Source organism: Montipora capricornis, chromosome 2, assembly GCF_036669925.1.
Source record: "Montipora capricornis isolate CH-2021 chromosome 2, ASM3666992v2, whole genome shotgun sequence".
Lineage (NCBI taxonomy): Eukaryota > Metazoa > Cnidaria > Anthozoa > Scleractinia > Acroporidae > Montipora > Montipora capricornis.
This window is the reverse complement of record NC_090884.1, coordinates 35,141,826-35,161,825: the sequence shown is the minus strand read 5'-3', so window position 1 is coordinate 35,161,825 and position 20,000 is coordinate 35,141,826. Positions and strand designations below refer to the sequence as shown.

At 37.1% G+C, this 20,000-nt stretch overlaps 2 protein-coding genes and 1 long non-coding RNA gene across 4 annotated transcripts in view; 1 reads left to right on the top strand and 2 right to left on the bottom strand.

The window, feature by feature from the left end:
- Positions 1 to 12,929, bottom strand: part of LOC138019831 (E3 ubiquitin-protein ligase NEDD4-like) — a 28,460-nt gene extending 15,531 nt beyond the window's left edge. The window contains exons 1-12 of one of the 2 annotated variants that reach the window (XM_068866751.1): positions 12,778 to 12,929; positions 12,568 to 12,644; positions 11,668 to 11,752; positions 10,099 to 10,137; positions 7,777 to 7,830; positions 6,376 to 6,426; positions 5,421 to 5,476; positions 3,879 to 3,964; positions 3,080 to 3,228; positions 2,231 to 2,311; positions 1,132 to 1,205; positions 412 to 535 (exon numbers count right to left, since the gene is read on the bottom strand). In XM_068866751.1, the coding sequence (XP_068722852.1) occupies positions 412 to 535; positions 1,132 to 1,205; positions 2,231 to 2,311; positions 3,080 to 3,228; positions 3,879 to 3,964; positions 5,421 to 5,476; positions 6,376 to 6,426; positions 7,777 to 7,830; positions 10,099 to 10,137; positions 11,668 to 11,752; positions 12,568 to 12,644; positions 12,778 to 12,831 (930 nt within the window). In that variant the 5' untranslated portion in view covers positions 12,832 to 12,929. The remainder of the gene's footprint in view (positions 1 to 411; positions 536 to 1,131; positions 1,206 to 2,230; positions 2,312 to 3,079; positions 3,229 to 3,878; positions 3,965 to 5,420; positions 5,477 to 6,375; positions 6,427 to 7,776; positions 7,831 to 10,098; positions 10,138 to 11,667; positions 11,753 to 12,567; positions 12,645 to 12,777) is intronic. The other variant, XM_068866759.1, reaches the window with a different exon arrangement.
- Positions 12,930 to 14,875, top strand: LOC138019845 (uncharacterized). Its single transcript, XR_011126243.1, has 2 exons — positions 12,930 to 12,978; positions 14,689 to 14,875. It is a non-coding gene; the product is annotated as an uncharacterized lncRNA (long non-coding RNA).
- Positions 14,876 to 15,533: 658 nt separating this feature from the next.
- On the bottom strand, positions 15,534 to 18,309 carry LOC138019839 (uncharacterized). The gene is made up of 3 exons (XM_068866772.1): positions 16,914 to 18,309; positions 16,070 to 16,295; positions 15,534 to 15,832 (listed from the first exon to the last, which is right to left on the bottom strand). The coding sequence occupies exons 1-3, from the start codon at positions 17,057 to 17,059 to the stop codon at positions 15,683 to 15,685; spliced, it is 522 nt and encodes a 173-aa protein (XP_068722873.1). The 5' UTR covers positions 17,060 to 18,309; the 3' UTR covers positions 15,534 to 15,682.
- Positions 18,310 to 20,000: the final 1,691 nt, after the last annotated feature.

Sequence of the window (20,000 nt, the reverse complement as noted above, 5' to 3'; positions counted from 1 at the left end):
TCAAATTAATACATAGAGAGAGTTTCGAGTGTCGGAAAACCAAAAGCAAAGTAATTACTTCAGCCAATCAAAAAGGACGGAGACAATCCGGTAAACCAATCAAACTTCGAAGTAATTACACGTAGCCGACTCAAAGCGCGGGAAAATACTTCTGATTGGATAAAACAGTGGCGCGAGAGCTTTGGACCAATCACTGAGTGAAGTAATCATAAACCAAAGCAATTCGCAAATTACTTTCGACACTCAATTGAAAACCGCTCTATGAAATCATGTTGGTTTTTGCTGAGAGGGGAAAACCGACACCGGATCTGGGAATCGAACCTGGGCCGCACTGGTGGGAGGCGAGTGCTCTCAGCACTGCACCATCCCTACTCCCCCATATCGCTCACTGTAGTGCCTAGGCACACCAACCTGACTAGCTTCTGTATTGTCTGTAGATGGTGCACCTTCATCAATACTCAGGTGGCGACGTATCCTGAAGTTCCTTTCTCTTCTAGCATCATTTTCTTCTATTTCATGTTGATGGGTTGTTTGACTGAAAATGGAAAATAAACCAAACAGGTATACCAAACGAATCGCTGAGAAGGTCCGACGTTTTGTTTGGTATTCATCTCTGGAGTTGCTTCAATCTCCGTTTTATTAAAGAATAACCGACGAAGACGATGAAGATAAACTGTTGGGCTACCTAAGGGCACGATGAAGCAGTAGTAAAGTAGTAAAGTAGTAAAGTCCTCGAAAGGTTTGACTACGGCGTTGCAAAAAGAGGAAATGTATGTCATCCACCCAAAAAAACGAAGTGTCAGGATCGAGTCAATTTGACGTTGACTTTTCAATGAGAGGGGATAACCAGAGTACCATTTGAAGTAGTAAAAAAGAACCAACAATCTTTCTCTACCCACAAAAGAGAGTAAGGTCAGGGAATTGAAACAAGGAACAACATGATGATAAAAGACGCTCTCCCCGCTGTGCCAACAACCTTACGTATTACTTATTTTCAGTAATTTAATTTTAAAATAAAATGTAAATTTCATTTTATTTTAAATAATAAAAGTTAACTTTAATCAATGTTTGGTTTTTACTTTTAGTAATTTAATTCAGTACCTGTGATTATCTTTTTAATAACTGAATTACCTTCGTCCTGTAGGTCTAACCCAGGCGGTTGATCTTGTTGTATGATCAATATAAAATGTTCTTCCATTAGCATCCTGTAAAGTACACAAAAATTGTTGAACCTGGTACTTACAGTAAAGTTGCCTTTAGTTTCAATTACGATTATATGGAATCAGCAAACCTTTTCACTTCAAACTAGCTAAGTCTCCATAACTTGAGGGACCGTTTATTTAAACAAAGGGAAATCTAGATTGCGGTTCACTTTACGGAATTTTCAAGAAGAAAGTTGCTTCAAGTAGATACTCCAAGTGCTTTTCTCGTTTTCTGCTGAACTATCGCCACTGCCTTTGACAAATAACAGCAATGATATATCGGGTTTAGGCAAAATCGAAATGGCTTCACCTGTAACACGGTTTTGTTTAACACAGATTAAACTGTTTCAATAATCGCCCTTACGGCTTTGGATACAGCTTATATAAAACACGTCTAAAGCTGCTGCCTTCTTCAAACCAAAAAGTCCAGGTCATCTAAACAACATGCTAAATGGTCTTACATTGTTCTAAAACATTATAGTCACAGTATATTTACAGTTTAACAGCTGGAGCTTGCATTCTTTTTTCTTGCTAACCAAGTAAGAAGGCTTTAATAACAAAGCTTGGCTTAACAAGTGGAATGTTAAAAGCTTAATTAATTTGAAAACTAGTTCCGAGGTTTTAAGGACTGTGCCTACTAATTCAAAGATATTTTTGCCCCGGTTTATGACTATGCAGGAAATGTAGATCTTAACAGGTGTTATTGAAATCCAAAAAGAAAATAGGGGGTAACCACGCATTTTTCAAAGATACTGTATTTCATGAATAATATTTGCAAACAGCTTTAAAATATAAAGCAATGTATGGAGTTCTTTCTCTAACTGAAGCTTAATTATCGCTCAAAAATTCATGGTTACCCCCAATTTTCTTTTTGGATACCTAGAGTACTTACTAAGATCTACTTTTTCCAGATATTTTTAAAATGTGCAAAAATATCCCTGTATTAGTAAGCATAACTGATAGGAAACCCGAGTATCTCGAGATGGGCAGAACGTATGCGCAAATGCCAATAATGGTTTCTAACTCACCTGTCTTTCCTCCCACCCTTGCGGAAGGGGCTCCTGAGGTCGCGACGAGACCCTGGAAGGCTCTTCAACATCAGGAAGAGTCTAAAGAATTAAAAGACTAATGGTTTTAGTGTCGTTAATTATGACCATACATTAAGTTAAAAACATGTGACTGAATAAGCTCATACTGTTGAGTTCCACCCTTAAGTGTAGTGCATCATGAATTTATATATTTTAGTTGCCCAACATTGTATCTGTCAACATAGATGAAGCTCTCTCCACAATGAAAATAAACTTAGTTGCTTATAATGTACCACAGTAGAAGTCCCCTGACCAATTTTGAGTAAACCAAGGCAGTTACCCTCAAATTATTCAATATAAAGACCCAGGTAATGGCACAATCACAACCTTCATGGCAACTTCATTACGGAATTTCCCTGTCTTTGTCGTTCATGTATATGACAATGCAGGTCCCAGATGGAAGAAAAACTCCTCATAGCTGTACATCCTTATTTTCCGATCCTGTTCTGTCCCAGATTCTTCGCATTTTGCTATGTAGCCTAAATGAACCAGTGCAATACGAGTTTCTCTTAAGTATTTCTTCTTTTGCCTTTTCTGTAATACGTTTCCTTTTCCTTTAAACAAAGGTTAGCAAATTTCATTTATTTTTATTTTTCCTGGCCCGCTTCGATTAGCTTTTGCTACCTGCGGTGCCAGACCTGTTATTGCTGTATTATGTGCAAAAATGTAATAAAGTTGTCTTGTCTTGTCTTGTCTATATTAAAGCTCAAATTAAACACACTACAGTAGGTATTTTAATGTGAGTATTTATCTATGATATCTGTATAAGTATCAACCAATTCAACCTACCTCAACTTGCATATTAGGTGATGAAGGAGATGCCAGACCATCAATAGCATCCAGGGATGGAGCACTGGGCTGTGCCACTGCTGACGGAGCTGGATAGTGGTTTTCAACAAATGTTAAGTTAGAATCTGAACCAGTCACTGTTGTTCTCTCTGTGAAATTAACACATTCTCCCTTACCAGTTTTAATTCAGCAGCACTAGTTACAATACATGACAACCTTTTAAGATACTGCTAAAATAATAATTTGAAAGTAAACAAGAAGGCAGAGATGCAAGTTGTAGGGTGTAAAAGGAAACCTCCACTCCAACAAAAAATATGACTAAACAATAGGAAATATCCTAGATTTTGCATGAAAAATTGTCAAAGAACAGCTTTCTATCAGAAAAAAAATAGAATCCCTTATTTTCCACTAAAAATGTTCCAATTGCCACCTTCTTAGATACTTGGTCTTAGTACATAAGCAAGACCTCAGGCACAGTTTTTCCCAATACGGACTTGCCATCCAGCAAATAACATAATAACACATGAAATTTGTACAAGAAAATAAGACCCCTAGAGTTCAATTGAACAAATGAACAAATTTGACTATAAACAGGTTTTTTCAATGGTTTAAAGGAATATTTTTCTATGGTTGGAGTTCCCATTTAAAGGGAAAAAAATAAATTGCGAGGGTTCATTTCAGATCCAGCAAGGCTTGAAATACAGGACAGGGTAGGAAAGAGTGACCCCAGCAACTAAGGTTTCTTACCAAAGCCTTGGTATTGGGCAGTATATAAAATAAACAAAACAGCTTTGCTTACCAGCAGGAGTCTCTCTTTGAGGAACATCAGAAGATGAGAGATATGAGAGCTTTAACTGCAAATTGCCACTCACTCGAGATTTGCTACTGCATAGTTAAAATAATGAGAAGAGACAAACATTACTGACACAGTAGTTGAAGAGAGTGCTGAACCTCAATTATGCCCAATGCAAACTCATACAAAGCCTTTATTGCTACACTACCAAATACTTTTTGGCCCTCTCATAACACTTCGTGTCCATGTATCTACTAGCTTTGTCAGAGCATGGTACAGCCATACATGTAAATTATTTGCACAATGGAAATCATGATCATTTCACTTGAAAGACTGTAACATGAGCAGGATAGCTACTACACTAAGATCGAAGTCTACTCATCAAATTCCATTTGAGTGCCAAACTGTGATTTGGTTTCCATCAATCAAATTTCCGACCATAGTCTGGAAGTTTGATCCCACCTCCCGAAAGTGTCCCCCCCCCCCCCCCCTGTTTTACCCTCCCAACCATGATATACCACAGAAGACAGACCACAACACCGGGAACTACATGCCCTACTCTTTGCGACAAGTGTGCGGGTTCTTTTACGTCCCACAGGAAAATACCATAACACTCTTTGTTTGCACTCCAAAATTTTGCATAAGTATTGTTTCCAGTTTCTCTTGGGACTTACAATGGTCCTAAGAGAAAATAACAACAGTGCTTATGCAAACTTTGGGAGGGCAAACAAAGAGTTTATCATTTTAGGGCACCTTTGTTCATAAGCCACCTGGCTTCTTTACGTTCCCACGATACATTTACGAGGATGCCAAAGATGCTGATTGGTAGGTTACATGTACATCATGCATCAGTTGATTTTGGCATCCATGGTCTCAGGTCAACTCTCCGTGTAGCATCGGAAGTTTGACTGATGAAGGCCAAAATGCAGTTTAGCAGTTGGCACTTAACAATAAGGTTCCACAAAATTAATAAAATCACAAAAATCCATTCACATGTAAATCAAATGTAAGCCACCAATTATGGACACAATGGTGTACATAACATTTAAAATTAAACGTTAAGGAAAGCATCCATTTGACCAATACAGCATGTAGACAATTCAACTTGATCATTATAAATAATTCATAAAATGTCAGCATTCAGTTAACTTAATATGACTGTGTAATTATTATTTTAATTTGTGGTACTGTGCATAGGAGTTTTGTACATTTAGCAAATTTAATGACTGACCTGATTCAAGGTTCTTTTGTTTTCAATTATTGAAAACAAAAGAACTTTGAATGGCTGCACAACTAGTACAATTATCTCTCTATTAACAGAAGCATATTCAGTCATTATTAAAATTTGCTAAATGTACAAAACTCCCATGCACTGTACTACAAATTAAAATTATAATAATTACACATATTAAGTTAACTGAATGCTGACATTAAAATTAATGGTTTATAATACTTGTATCACAGCTATTATACATGTACATGTACTACACGCTCAAACTTTGTCAAAGTGACACAAGAGTTCTGCTCATATTGTAAACTTGACATTACCTTCTTGGCTTCAGCCTATAACATCCCGCATGGATCTGGGCATTTGGCCCCTCAATCTGAAAATACACCATTAAACTTAAATAACCATTGTACATGCCATATCAGTTTCACAGTCCTGATAATGAACCCCTAAACATTACAAATGGACAATAATCTCCAGCTTGGGCAAAGTTACAACAACAATAATATTTAGCACAGAACAGGGATCCATACATTGAAATGTTTGCAACATCAATGAGCAATACAATTATTATTTATAATTATTATTATTATCATCATCATCATCATCATCATCATCATCATCATCATCATCATCATCATCATCATCATCATCATTACTATTATCATCATCTGTCTAAATTACATTGTAACCAACCATACAGTACACTGGTAGTCTGTCACTTTCCCTGCTTGGGAATCACACAGGATCGCCTTGGTTAGCTATACACTACATGTAGGTGGGGCACGGGAGGGAAGAACATTTACAGCCAAAGGTTGTCAATAACTTTGAAAGACATCTCATTTCAACAATACTCAACAGTCCAGACATAACTTTCCTTATTATCGTTTTACTCGCCCATAACATTTCCCTTGCTTTTTTTTCCAGTTTTTTCTCCTAAAGAACCGACCACCGATGGTATCACTTTCACTGTATACATGTACCCTTCCATTATTATTATTATTATTATTATCATTATCATTATTATTATTATTATTATTATTATTATTATTATTATTATTATTATTATTATTACATCCATCCTATTGTTCTTTTAAATAATATAATAATGTCTGTTTTGCACAATCATACCTCACTACACTGAAACAATCACTTAAAACAACTATTTTCCCCTGCACTTCTTTAGCATTTTGTAAATCTGAGGGTGCACAGTGCAGTTAATAATACTACATTTTACACTTTTGAAAAGAGTATCCACATTAATTTGTTTATTACCGGTAGTGAAGTGAGTCCAAATTCCACTTCACCAAGAAAGTCGTCTCTGGTCTAAAATCAAAACAGATTAAATGACTACATGTAAGTACAGTCTATTGTGTTGTAGTTCTGTTCCTAAAAATTTTTCGGTCTTTTCCATGGAAAGATATTTTAATCTAACGCAACCAAATAGCAAGTGCTACATGTATATTGATAAAATAATGTACTAAGTTATTAAATAACATGTAATAGAAGCAGGTACATTAGGCAATGTTTTGACCGCACAATAGACCAAAAGAATTAATGACATTATTATTGTCTTATTAAATGTCAAAACTATATAGGCAGCAGTAAGGTAATTGTCTGATCAAAATTAAATTGAATGCTTCCAAAACATAGCCAAGAAATCACAAAGTCCTCCCAATATGCTAGATGTGTAAATGCATACATTTGTACAAATAATTTTCAAAAAATGAATCCAGTGTAATAATTAAATATGGCTAGACACCCTGCAGCTCAGATATCTACAGAGAAAAATGTCAGCTACTGTTAGTATTAAATACAAGTTTACAATATTCACTGTACTTTGAGCAAGAAATATTGAAATTAATACAAAAATTAATGTAAACAATCTAGGTTTAATAATGCACAAAAAGATAATTCACGGAGCTTTACTTCTTCAGGATTAGCTAAGATCCTTTTTTTCTTCCTGGCACATTTAACCATAAAATAATCTCCAACACTGAAGTAAGTAGTCAACCATGTAACATATGACTTATCTCCCATCACAAGGCTGCAATGAAAATGACTTCTTAAAAGACAGGATTGTTTAACTAGATAATGGACCAGTGGTCTTATAAGGAAACCCACATACATGTATGATAAATTTCTGCTTAAAAATAAACATATTGTCTTGTATTTCCTATAGTCAAAATGTATGTCTTGTATTTCCTATAGTCAAAATGTATGAGTCGTAGTTGCGTAAAATGAAAATGGTCATAAACAGACATAAAGACTTCAGTTATTAGGGAGTTTCAGCAACGACGACGGCGACGACAACAAGATCGTCATCTCAAAATGTAAATTCATGGTATTGTAATCACTTTGTGACTATTTCAACCTTTTTAATGTGACAAGGGTGTGGTAGTTCCTCAAAAATGACACTGGTTGAAATGGCTGTTAAATTAAGGGGAGATCATGAAAATTTATACTCAAATGCTGACGTTCTTCATAAAACCAGGCTCAAACTTAGCTATTTCACGTTGTTGTTTTGCTGACGACAGCAACGAAATGGACAAAAATGAAAAACACACATGCAAGGTGTGCAAAGCTTTTGTTTTTGCCCACTAAATATAAAAATTTGTGACGTTCTCGTCGCCGTCGCCATTGGTTTAAGCTCCCTAATTTAAATATCATACTCACCACTCTGTTTTCATCAAATACTTCAAACAGAAGTCTGTTAACACTTGGGTTCACCTTCAGTTGAAGAGGAAAATTCAGTTAAAAGCAACATTTTAATAAAGAATACTATCCTTCACAACTGTGTATTACTGAATGCTTACTTTATTCTTAGTTTGATCTAAGATTTGCTCTTGCCTAATTGTACAGTGCAGTTTCAATGAAAGTTATTTTAACTTTAACAAGAACATATACGAAGTTAGTACATTACATGTTTGGTTAGATTTACATGTATTAATCAACTATTAGTAATGAATTTCTCCCAGGTCCCCTCCTTTCATTTGCCATGAAAGGAGGTAACATAGCTTTGATGCAGGAAACACTTAATGACTGGTCCCTCAGGACACAGTCAATTTTGTTTCCAGAGAATATCAGTGTTTCGCCGAGGCATAGCCGAGGGAAACAAAATTAACTGTTTCCTGAGGGACCAGTCATTTTAAAAGTGCTTAGTTACATAGCACAAAAAGAAAAATGTGCAACGGCAACAGCAATGGCGGTCGTCGGTCAACATTCGTGGGTAACATTGCATGCACTGTTACCCTCTGACATCACAGATTTTGCAATGTTGCCCGCTCAGAGACTTTTGGCAGGAAACAGTTTTATTGTTAGATGTCATGTAACCTCAAGTAACCAATGAGAGCACACACTGTTGGGGGAAAAAGTTAAGCTATATAACAAGATCACTTATTGAATTTTAATACTTTAGCAGGTTTATTCCATAATCTTCTTGTAAAGAGAAAACATCATCCACGGGGTGTGTTTATAAATATTAATATTACCAAAAGTAATGTTCATGTAAAATTATTTTACATGAACATGATGTACATACCTCTTCAAGTTACATGTGGTGAAATAAAAAATATTACCTGGACAGAAATTCTCATTATCTCACACCAGTGATGTTATGAGATTACTAAAAAAAACTTTTAAAATATCACAAGCATCTAATGATGCACATTCCCAATAAACTATTTGCTGCATTCATCCTCTCATCCACAACACATTCCATTTTCTCAATTTCTTAGACTGAGGCACACAAGTGCGAGGAAATGTGCCAGTTTTTCAAAAAATGTGGTTCCCCTGACTCCGCTGTCACCACAGGCAAACATCACATTTATGAAGATGAATGACACAAATTTCACAAAATAAACCAAAATGCACTTTTGGAAACTTTTTTGTTTTAGTAAACAATCAAGTTCAAGGTGCTGGTATCCTCTTTTGCAACTATGAGGCCTGGTTCTAGTTTTCAATCTAAAAGAGTTGAAAGCCTACTGGTACAGCGCAAACAAATCCTTTTCTTCAAGTTGCCGAATCAGAATTGCTGATGTATGTCAGCATAAATGAAACCAAAAGAGTTGAAACAAAGGTTTTCATGGATAAGTTCATAGTGAAAATGCCTGCTCTTCCTCCGAATCAGAAGACATGATCCCATAGATCTTCCGCCAAATTTGTGATATGAACAGCAATTTGCTGTGCATAAAGTTTAAGTCAGGCTACTGAAAATGTGCAATTTTCGTATTATGTAGTCTAACTGTGTTTCGTATCCAGTTTAGTTGAGCCAAGGTCATGGATAAGACCGCGCATTGTTCTTATTTGATTTGTCTTTTTAATCCAAGTTTAAGAATAGAGGCTTAATTATTGTCTTTAGAGCAACTCAAAAGTGGTTTTCTTACTCCAAAACCTAGTACAACAAACTTAAATAGCTCAGGTAAAAACCACACAATTTCTCTTTTTTAATTGTATCTTTTCAGAAGGTCTGTTTCTGACATCTTGGTTGTTTTTGCTAAATCCTGGTCAAATTTCAACAGATCCTGACCAACAAATAAATTTTGCAGCTGTTGCAAGTCATTGCTTAAGGGTCAAGGCAAGTGGAACCATGTAGTATTTTCTCCATCTGGGTTTTTTGCATGTAAAAAAAAAAAGTCTGCTTACGAGCCAGTGGCCAAAAACACCAGAGCTAATACCCCTGGTTTTCGTAGCATGAAGCGACTAGGAGTATTTCTACTCCCCCCTGGATGGGATGCTAGTCCATAGCAGGACTACACCCAGCATTAAACTTGCCAGTAAAGGTGTATAAATGGGTACTGGCAAATTGTGGGAGGCGCGCCAGACTCCGGATCGAGTAGTCTGGGTTTGGGCCCTGGCCAGGAACATCGTGTTGTGTTCTTGGGCAAGACACTTTACTCTCATGGTGCCTCTCTCCACCCAGGTTTTTTTTGCATGTGATATGTGCATATTGTGTGTTTAGCCCTTCAATTTTAAACAAAGCAGTTTTTTAAGACATACCCTAAAGAGGAATTGTTGATTCCAATCTGGATGTAACGTCTACAAGTGGACAATAAAAAAATGTGAAAAACAAATTATTCAAGTGTTATTATGATGATGATGAGTTGGCCATCCTGTAATCCACTAAGAGACTGGCTACAATATTCATAAAACCAGATGGGTTCAATCAGACAGAAGAGTAAGAACAGCGATAATTTCAAAAGAAATTATTCCTGAGTACCAATAAGATCATGACATTGCATGAGCATGAAATAAGGGACATTATTATACCTCTCAGATAGTACGTGCACTTTTGATTGGCTACTTTAGCAGGCCATACTTTACAGACTACAGCCTCTTGTTAAACCTGCTAAATTTGAAATTTTGATGCAACATTTTCTAGCACGTTATTCATGTTGTTTATGTGAAGTTAACTGGTGAAACTGTTTGAATCTAACACTTGTGACAGTTGAACATTCTACTCGACTTTAGCCTGTGTACAGACCGCCCCTCCCCTCAGTAATCGTAATCGTAATCGTTAGTAATCGTGTTCCGGAATAATTTTGCATACGGTATTTAGTAATCTACGCTGACCAAAATTTGCGTGGCTCATATTTCGTTTGGAGCTAAATTCTCAAAATGGTGGTCAATGAGGTAGATTTCAAACGTGCATCGAAGAGCGTCTCCGATAGTTTTAAGATACCTTGGCTTTATAGCATAGAAGCACTCTTTAAAGGAGAGGATGTATTTGCAAGTCTTCCAACCAGGTACGGCTCTGATCTTCAAAACAGCACAGATCGTTGCCGATGAGCTGTTATTTTCCTCGGTGTGTACATTCTCAAATCTTCCATGCCATCACGCTTTGTAGATTGTACTTGAGAATGGTTTTCGAGAGGACAATCTTTTGAATAGTGCTATATTCACCTCGTGAAGAGCGCTTTTGTTTCTTTTGCGCTGACAATTCCTACAAATGTACGTCGAATCGATTTCCACTTTACACTCCATAGATAACAATTCCGCTCGTACTTTAAAAGAAAAACCTCTTTGACAATCAAAAAGATTTTTATTGTACCCTGCTCAAAGTACACACGAACGAACTCATCGTAAAATCTCTCACGGTGGTTCTCACAGTGTTGATGTGGAGAAATAAAAATAAAAGGCAATCAAAACTCGTTGTTTCAATGATGTAATGATCGATGGGTAATAACCAATCAAATAATTTTCCACACATTCCAGGAAAAATCATGTGGTATGGAACACGATTATCAATGGTAAATCACAGACCGTTCCTCTCCGATTTTTTTTTGAGGGGAGGGGCGGTCTGTACACAGGCTACTCGACTTCAACCGTTTTCCTTTCCCACATGCCTAATTACCTCAGAGATACAATCAAATTAACATCTTACTCACCTTGTTTTCTTGGTCTATGCTGTAAGTTACGGATCCTTACAAGTTTTTCCCCGTTGAAAAAGCTCAACCCGTATCTTACGTTACAGACCTTAAACTTGGTTAGTAGGAGTTGTTTAATAGTACAATCCAAAATTTAAAAAAAAACAACAACAGTCTAGTACCTTAAGTATCCTTCAGTTACCTTTTTAATAGTTTCAGTAATAACAGAATCAATTTCTCCATAATCTCTATCTCCTTGAAACAATTTTATTTTGCAGTATGGATCACTAAAACCAACAATCGGATGTTAGTACCAGGAAATTCTAAACAATAGCAGATAATTATATACCTACTTGTGTACTTAAACTGACTGTCTCTATCACTAAAGCACACATGCCATCATGTCTACAATAGACAAGTACAGTAATTCACTGTACTGTATGTAAATTGTACAACAGAAGTGGCACAAGCTCCACTCAAAATAAGCAGAATTCATCCCATCTCCTTGGGTTGTCCAGAATGCAACAACTGGTTTGCATTTTAAAAGGTAGCTGCTTAATAAATCTGGATTGTTGCACACGAGCTTACAAATTATTTAATGCTACATCGACAGCTTCCCAATCTTAACAAAAAAGTCTAGCGAGCAAATCTTGGTTTTCAGAACTGTTTTCAATGTCAGCATAAATAATAATAACTATCGATCGTTCATTATGACAATGCTTGTTCTCACAGATGTTGATTTAATTTCTAAAGTATCGTTCATAATTTCAGTGTAAAATATATTTTTATTACACACAATCTTCAGTCAAAGCAATATAATGTGTCATTGAATTACACGTACAGTCTGTACTACAGTGTACATTGATAATAAAAGACAAAGCAAGATAATTCTGGTAAGTTTATGCATGTAGACGAACTGCGCGGTCAAGCTCTGAATCACTCTACTGTGACTACATACATTGCATGTCGATGCAAAGCAAAATGATCAATTCCACCACGCTAATCCCATGACATTCGATTCGCCTCTCTAAAATACAAGCTTATCAAAAGACGACCAATCAAATTAATGGCTCGAATTCTTTAAGCATCCTGTAAGTCTTACCTTAAACCAAAAATGTCCTTCTTGGCTAAATCAGTTCCCTTAAGAACTACAACACGCACAATTTTAAGACTAGAATCCTGCAATAGACAAATTAAACAGATCTATACTCGTGATGTAACCCTAATTTTGAGCAAGGCCAAATCAGTTAAGTCGCAATCATAAAACGAAGCGCCGACCACCAAGGATTGTGATATGTTCTATGGTACTGACCCGTGTAAGTTTTATACCATGGACAACCGGAGGGCCTCTCGAAGGCGAATCCATATTCTTCCACAACGCAAGAGATCTAAGTATATGCTATGGTAGCGGCCATATTTATTTCCTCTAGATCCAAGCCTCTCTCGGTCCTGGTGTAACGCAGTGTGTGCGGGGGTGTGAACATGGAGGCGTTTTACGTAGATTCATTGATTGGTATGTGTCTTGCTGACATTGCTTATTATTGTGTAATACGTAGGCATACATCACCCATGGATAAATCTGACAGAGATATACAATGTTGTCGCTGCCGTTTCAACCTCAGGAACTGAAGCTTTTAGAAATAGGCTGAGAACAGGTCGATCTGTTTACAAGACATGCCTTTTGTTCTTCATAGTGGAACAGAGCCTAAATGTTTTGAGCAGCCGTCTGTTTGGGTTGCTAATAACGTTAGTTACGTACATTTACAACAACATTTGACGTCAACGATATCTTTATCAATGAGAGGGGGCAAAAATTTTAGGGGTAAAGGGAGAAGAGAGGACAAGCGCCGAGTTCCCGCCATGCTCCTGGGACGTTTTTGAAATCAGGGCTCTTTGTAAGGGATAGGACGTATACAAAACATGGACCCCTTCATGGACCCACCAGCAGAGAAATCTTCAGATGAAAGAGAGAAGCAATGCTTGCACTTGTATTTAAGCTGGAGCCCATAACTACGACCTTTGTCATGGCATTTAACATCTATATAGACTACAATCTATACTGTAATTTTTACAGACTACCTTTTCCGCAAAAAAAAAAAAAAAAACAGCCGGTTTCTTGAGATTTGTTATTGAGCTCGGGCTCGGGCTCCTGCTCTCCTTCTTAACAGGAATATAGGACTGTTGTTTGCTTATAGTTATGGGCTACTGATTTAAGCAATTGTCTCTTATAGACACCTATATACCATCCATTTCAAATCGATGACTCCAAAGGGATTCGTCTATAACCCGCACTTCAAATATACATTCATATCATTTAATTTATCGAGTCCTTCACCGGAGCAAACGAGCCCAACAAATTTACCAGTCAAGTGAAGCTATGATCTTCGCAGTTGTGAACGCAATTTTTGCAATTGCATAGAGAAGCCCGAAAAACTCAGGACTTCAACGGGATTTGAACCCACGTCCCTGCGATACCGGTGTGATGCTCCAACCAACTGAGCTATGAAGCCACTGACGCTGGGAACTGGTCATTTGTGGGTTCTAATGTTCCCGTGAGGAATGAATCAACGATAAAATGATATATATGAGCTCCCAGGTCCCAGTGTCAGTGGCTTCATAGCTTGGTTGGAGCGTCGCACTGGGATCGCGGGGTCGCGGGTTCAAATCCCATTGAAGTCCTTTTCGGGCTTCTCTACACAATTGCAAAAATTGCTTTCACAACTGCGAAGATTAATAGCTTCACTTGATTTCATATCCACAGTTCATATATTATCGAATTCGTATATCATTTCATTGTTGATTCATTCCTCACGGGAACATTGACATTGACATTGACTCCTGTGCTAAGGACTTAACAGATTTTACTCTTTCTAACACCAGATGATTTTACTTGTCAATCAGGGGTCAATGGGTTAAGGAAACAAAACTCACTGTTTCCTTCAGGGCCAGTTAATGAGTGCTTATCAATAGTATATTTATTTATGACAACTTTATTTCTTTGAATCGCTTCCAAGTTTATCTCATTCAGGAATTGAAAATAGATTTAATTCAATTTTATTTATGACATTTGAATGCCTATATTTAATTTACTCAGCAAGGAAGCAAAGTACTAAAAACGTAGTGTGATCAATCCAATTTTATCACTCACTCAATGTTTTTACAAAGCATAGTCATATAATATCATGGAGACTGAGAATCATTCTTCTTTCTGAACTTTTGGTAGTGGAAAACAGGTGGGATATTCTGGTGAAAAATGAGGATTGTTCAACCATGGTGTTGAAGTTGGTGGTTCACTTTCCAAAGAAGTCCTGAGGGCTGAAAGACTGGTATTTTGAAAATCGTATGTTAAGTTAAGGAGCCACTTTGTAAATGGTCTTCCTAAACTGGTCCTGCAACAGAAGGGATCCAGCCTACCGGTACCTATTGAGTTGAAGCAAATTCCTCTATTTGAGATGCGTCTTATAAGCAAGTATTTTGATGAGATTTTCAGTTCGTGACGTAAATGCCATCAAGTTTGAAAGTTAAAGATGTGTCTTATAACTGAGTGCGCCTTGTATCCGAAAAACTGTGGTAGTCAATTTCAACCAAATCAAAAGCTCCACAGGCATAAGTGGGAGTAAGTGAAAGGGCTTTTTTCGCCGAAAAATAATTTTGAAACACTACAGTCAATAGTAATGACCATCTGTAGGGAAATTGTTTAACAGCAGGAATTGGATTGGATCAACCCTCCCCAAAGGTATCCTATTATACCAGAGAATGACAAAGGGTGGGTTTGATCGACTCTATTCCAGAATAAGAATTCATAGAGTGATGATTTAAAACAGTATGTTTGGTGTTTGGAAGCAACAAGGATAATAAAGATATGTTTAAAATAGCATATTAGCAGGTGTTTGACAATTTAGTGTAAATCTCACTTTTATTCCATGTTTATGTATCCCTATTCCAGAATACAGTCAATCAAACGCACCCTAAATAAGGGCAGTAACTGATAACAACCTCGAACTACCATATTCAAGGAAAGGTGTCATTGATTTGGTTGCATTATCAACATTAATTTTATGATGTTGTTGTTCAATGTTGTACATTGTACATCCTGAATCTACTTTTGTGCGTAATTAACAAATTACGTTAATGGTAAGAAAAAGGGAAGTAATGGTTATGACATTTCTGCTTTGATTGGTTGTAATTGCTGAAAATGCCCTTTCTATTTAGCTGCGTTAGTGGCCATAATATTGGAAATAGTGAGTATAAAAGGATATGGTAATGCATTCGTTGTCTTGAAGTAACTGTTGATCTTTTTGTGATCTTTCCCTTGTAGCAACTGCAAATGAAGGTACACTGAAAAGTCTTGAAGGTACCATAGAATGCTGTAAAATGAAAGCAGCAAAAAAAGAGGGCATAACATGTCTTGTATCAATAGTATTATTGCATTTTGGGTAACTGAAATCCTTTAGAAAGTGAATCACTTACAGTTAGAATTCATTAGATGAAAATAAATGCTGCTACCTTTTGAGCCCTTTGTTCATTTGTCTATCATCTTTAACATGTCAGAACAACTGCTATAGTATGTATTTCAGTTAATTAGCAATATTATAATACTTTACCCTATTTTGATCCAGGAAGAAATCTAGCACTGCACTTTCACTGCTGCGGAAAGTTGGTAGTCGCAATGGCCATTCAGAATTGTCACTTTGCAACTCATAAAAGTCATCAGTTCCTAATGTAGGGGTACCAGGAACACATTGAGGACCAATACTCCTGGCTGGGAAAGGTTCCTCATCAACAGCACTTGAGGGAGATGTGATGTCATCTCTTGAGTGCGAAGGAAGCCTTTGAAAAATGAAACAGGCTTAGTATTGTAATTTATAGACTAGATAATTATTCATTCATGTAATTTTGACTATATAGTGTTATATATTGTTCTTTTATTGTAAGGCGCATTTGAAAACTGCATAGTTGAATTTGTCCGGTATAAATAAATTTTATTATTATTATTATTATTATTATTATTATTATTATTATTATTATTATTATTATTATTATTATCTACTTGAATGTGATTGTTTTGATTTCATATAATTTTTACAAAATTTTGAACGATTTAAAAATCTAAGCTTTCAACTATATAGCGCAGCCTTCATCAGCCAAATGACTTGATAATGGTGCCTGATCTGGATGGCATCCTTTTTTCTTTTGATCTGACTGGCCTCCTGATCAAGAATTGTAACTCCCTCCCAGTTGATCTCATGACCCCTTAAGGTGGGAGTAGTTTATGGCATTATGTGGTACAGCTGTGGGCAACATGTACATAAGTCTTCTTCGTGTGGTTGATGAGATCGACTGGGAGGGGGACGAAATTCTTTAATAGGAGACTGAGGTTATCTTCAGGGATAAATCACAACAGCTGCCACCCATATAGAATCATTAAGGTCTCACTCTTGACTTTACCAGTTAAATTCCGCATGCTTTCGTTTTAGCTGTGCCACGTGCGCTCCAACATCAAAACCACATTGATTGTGGCGTGCTGATCGAAGACTCTTGGAGCTTTTCTGCTTCCTTTTCGTCAATTTTGAAGGGTGTGGAAGACTGCCCATAAGAAGTGCCGACGTGCTAAGTTTTTTACAGCCATATGCAACATCATCCAAGGAGGATCTTGTCACAATTTTGCTACAAACCTTTAAAGAGATGTGGGGTTGAGTGATGATGGAGTGAAATTTGTTTCAAAACTGCTGCATGCACCCATTTCATAAGAATTCATTTCTTTGCAGCAAACAGAAATACTTAACAGGGAGGCATTGCGGTTTTCAATTTGCAGATATCGCCATTCAGATTGATCAGAATCTCATGACCTTGAAACATGGTCACGTGCTTCAGGATTGATTGAAAGCCATTGAAGATCAGTGTTCTTTCAGAGTTTGTGTCTGTTGTGGTTATTTCTTATTTCGGCTGTTTGGTTTCACGCAAAAACATGTGAAAAAGAAGACCAGATTTTCGAATATTGCGAAGTATCTCGTCTGAGGACGTAAGATTAGTCAATTCGCGGTTTTGGCTCTTTTTTATGCTGTTTGTGACCATTTCAGGATTAATGCTTGTTTGGTCAAATTTCCTCGCGTTTTTGCGGGTTCTGGTAGGCCCCTACACCTAATTTGCTAAAAATAAATGGAGACAAATATTTCATAACTCACCCCGACCGGTAGCACATGTGTATTGTCAGAAACGGCACTGAAAAAAGAAATTGAAAGGGTTTATATTAAAAGTCTGCGAAAATAGTTACATTTCACATTGCAACCAGGTTACCAATTAGACAGTTTGATAGTGTTAATAAATTTGAATGCAGCTTGAAAAGTTACGATTGTAAAACCCATGCAAATCTATTTTTGCAAGCCATATCTTGTTTTAGATGGGGCGGTCTACTTCAACCGGAAATTTGGGGTTTTTTAGGTTCAGGCGTCTATAAGTTTAGGAACGAGAGCGAAAACATGTATGTATAAAAGTCCCGAAATATTTAAGATTATTGGTCCCTGGGAGAGCTCCCGGAAGTAAAGGCCTACGACAGAAAATGTTCCTTGCCCTAGCCCGCCGTCGGACGGAATTTGTGCAAAAAATCGTAATCATGTCGCGGTGTTGTTTTGTGGATCGTATGAAGCAATGATACGAAGGTTGATTTAAATTAAAACGTAAGCGTACATAGTTTGAAGTGTAATTTAGTCAAGTCACATGTTTTAGAGGATCGATCTTTACACGTTGTTTGATTAGAGTTAAGTAAGTTTTTTTTTCAGAAGACTACATAAGCTCTGCTGCTTTTATAGTTATCGTATACAAATAAATGGGATTGTTGTTGTTGTATTGTCGGCTTACCTATCGAGATTGGAACTGAAACTCCGTGAAGAGTTTTCTTTGAGGTCATTGGTTATTTCCTGTCTTCTTACCGTTTGAGAACTCCTGCTAGGCATATGAAATGCAAACTGATGCAAATTCTAAAAGTAATCTCCTTTCATATGAACCCAGTTAAGCAATAAATTAGAGTGAGACACAAGTTCAAAATGTTTAAGCTTACCTCGCGGAGGGAATCACCGCCCAGCCAGCTTCGTGACTTTCCGTTTCTCCTAATCCTGCGTCGATGTTTTTAACGTCATCAATATCGGTCATCTCGTTTAGATGATTAAAGCTTCCCACTCTTTATGTAAACACTTGTGTCATTTTGGTCTGATCGTGATTGTATATAATGATCAAAATAAGTGATATGACTTCTTCTTTAAAAATCACTTTTTATCATTTGTTTTGCAAGCAACGCGGCGGGGTTTCCCGCGCATTTTCCCGCCTTATTTTGGCAGGATAGGCACGCATTGAGTGCACATTCAATAGCTTTGACTGGATGCACTTATTTTGCGAGATCAGTGGACTGATCTGATGGCACAATTTATTACCAAGACCAGAATCATTCAAGTTGGTTTAATGTTTCTGTTAGATTTACTTTAAGTTGAGTAGATAATTCTTAAAAATAAAACATTTGACGCATTTTGGTCTCGCTCAGTAAAAGGGCGCTACTCCGTTTGATTGGAAGGTTGAGACGTGTCAATATCTTCATTTTTAAATGCATACGAAATCTTTCAAATTTATAGACATTTTTAATGACTTTACCCTAGACAACGAATTTAATTTTCCCGTCGGAAATCTTGAACTACCTTTTCAGGCGTTTCAAAGTTTCAGAAATTCTGCAGTCAGAAACAAGAATCATTAAACGTTGCTACAGTGGAACCACGCCTTTAATACGGCCACCTCGGTAATACGGTCACCTCGTTATTGCAGCCACTTTTTTTGGCCCGGCAAAACGGCCATACATTCTCCGATAGAAAACCCTCGTTAAGCAGTCACCCGTTAATACGACCAACGGCCACAATTTTAAATCCCAAACAGTAGAATCCTCTATAATTTCACCCCGTTAATACGGCCACCCGCGCTAAATTAAGAAAACCAAAATGCCTGTGACATGTCAATATCATTGACCTTTGTTATTTACCACTGGAATCGAACAGCCGATTACTTTACAAAGTACTGTCAGCAACACTCCTCCCCGGGGGTGGGACTCCCATATGAAACAGACGGGGATGCTCGTCGGAAATTTTGAATTTAACCCCTAAAGGAGACCAATCTAGGCGTGGCTTAAGCAAATTTTGACCCCTAAAAGAGACCGTTTAAAAACACAAAAATACGACATGCAATGAATTTTAATGATAAAAAGGCATAATCATCGAATGCTTTTATCTAAAAAGAAAATTTAAAAGGAAATTTGACTTCTGTTTCTCTTCGCGTAATTCTGCGTTACTTCGCGGAACCCCAAACGAGACCTTGGTGGCATAAAATATTGGCGCTTTGCCCGGAACACCCTAAGCGAGACCAAAATCCAAAATTTACACCCCTAAGCAAGACGACGAGCATCGCCGTCTGTTTCATATGGGAGTCCCCCCCCCCCCCCCCGGGCACTCCTCCCTCTTTTCATTACATACATGATCTTGACACTACTGTAACATCCAG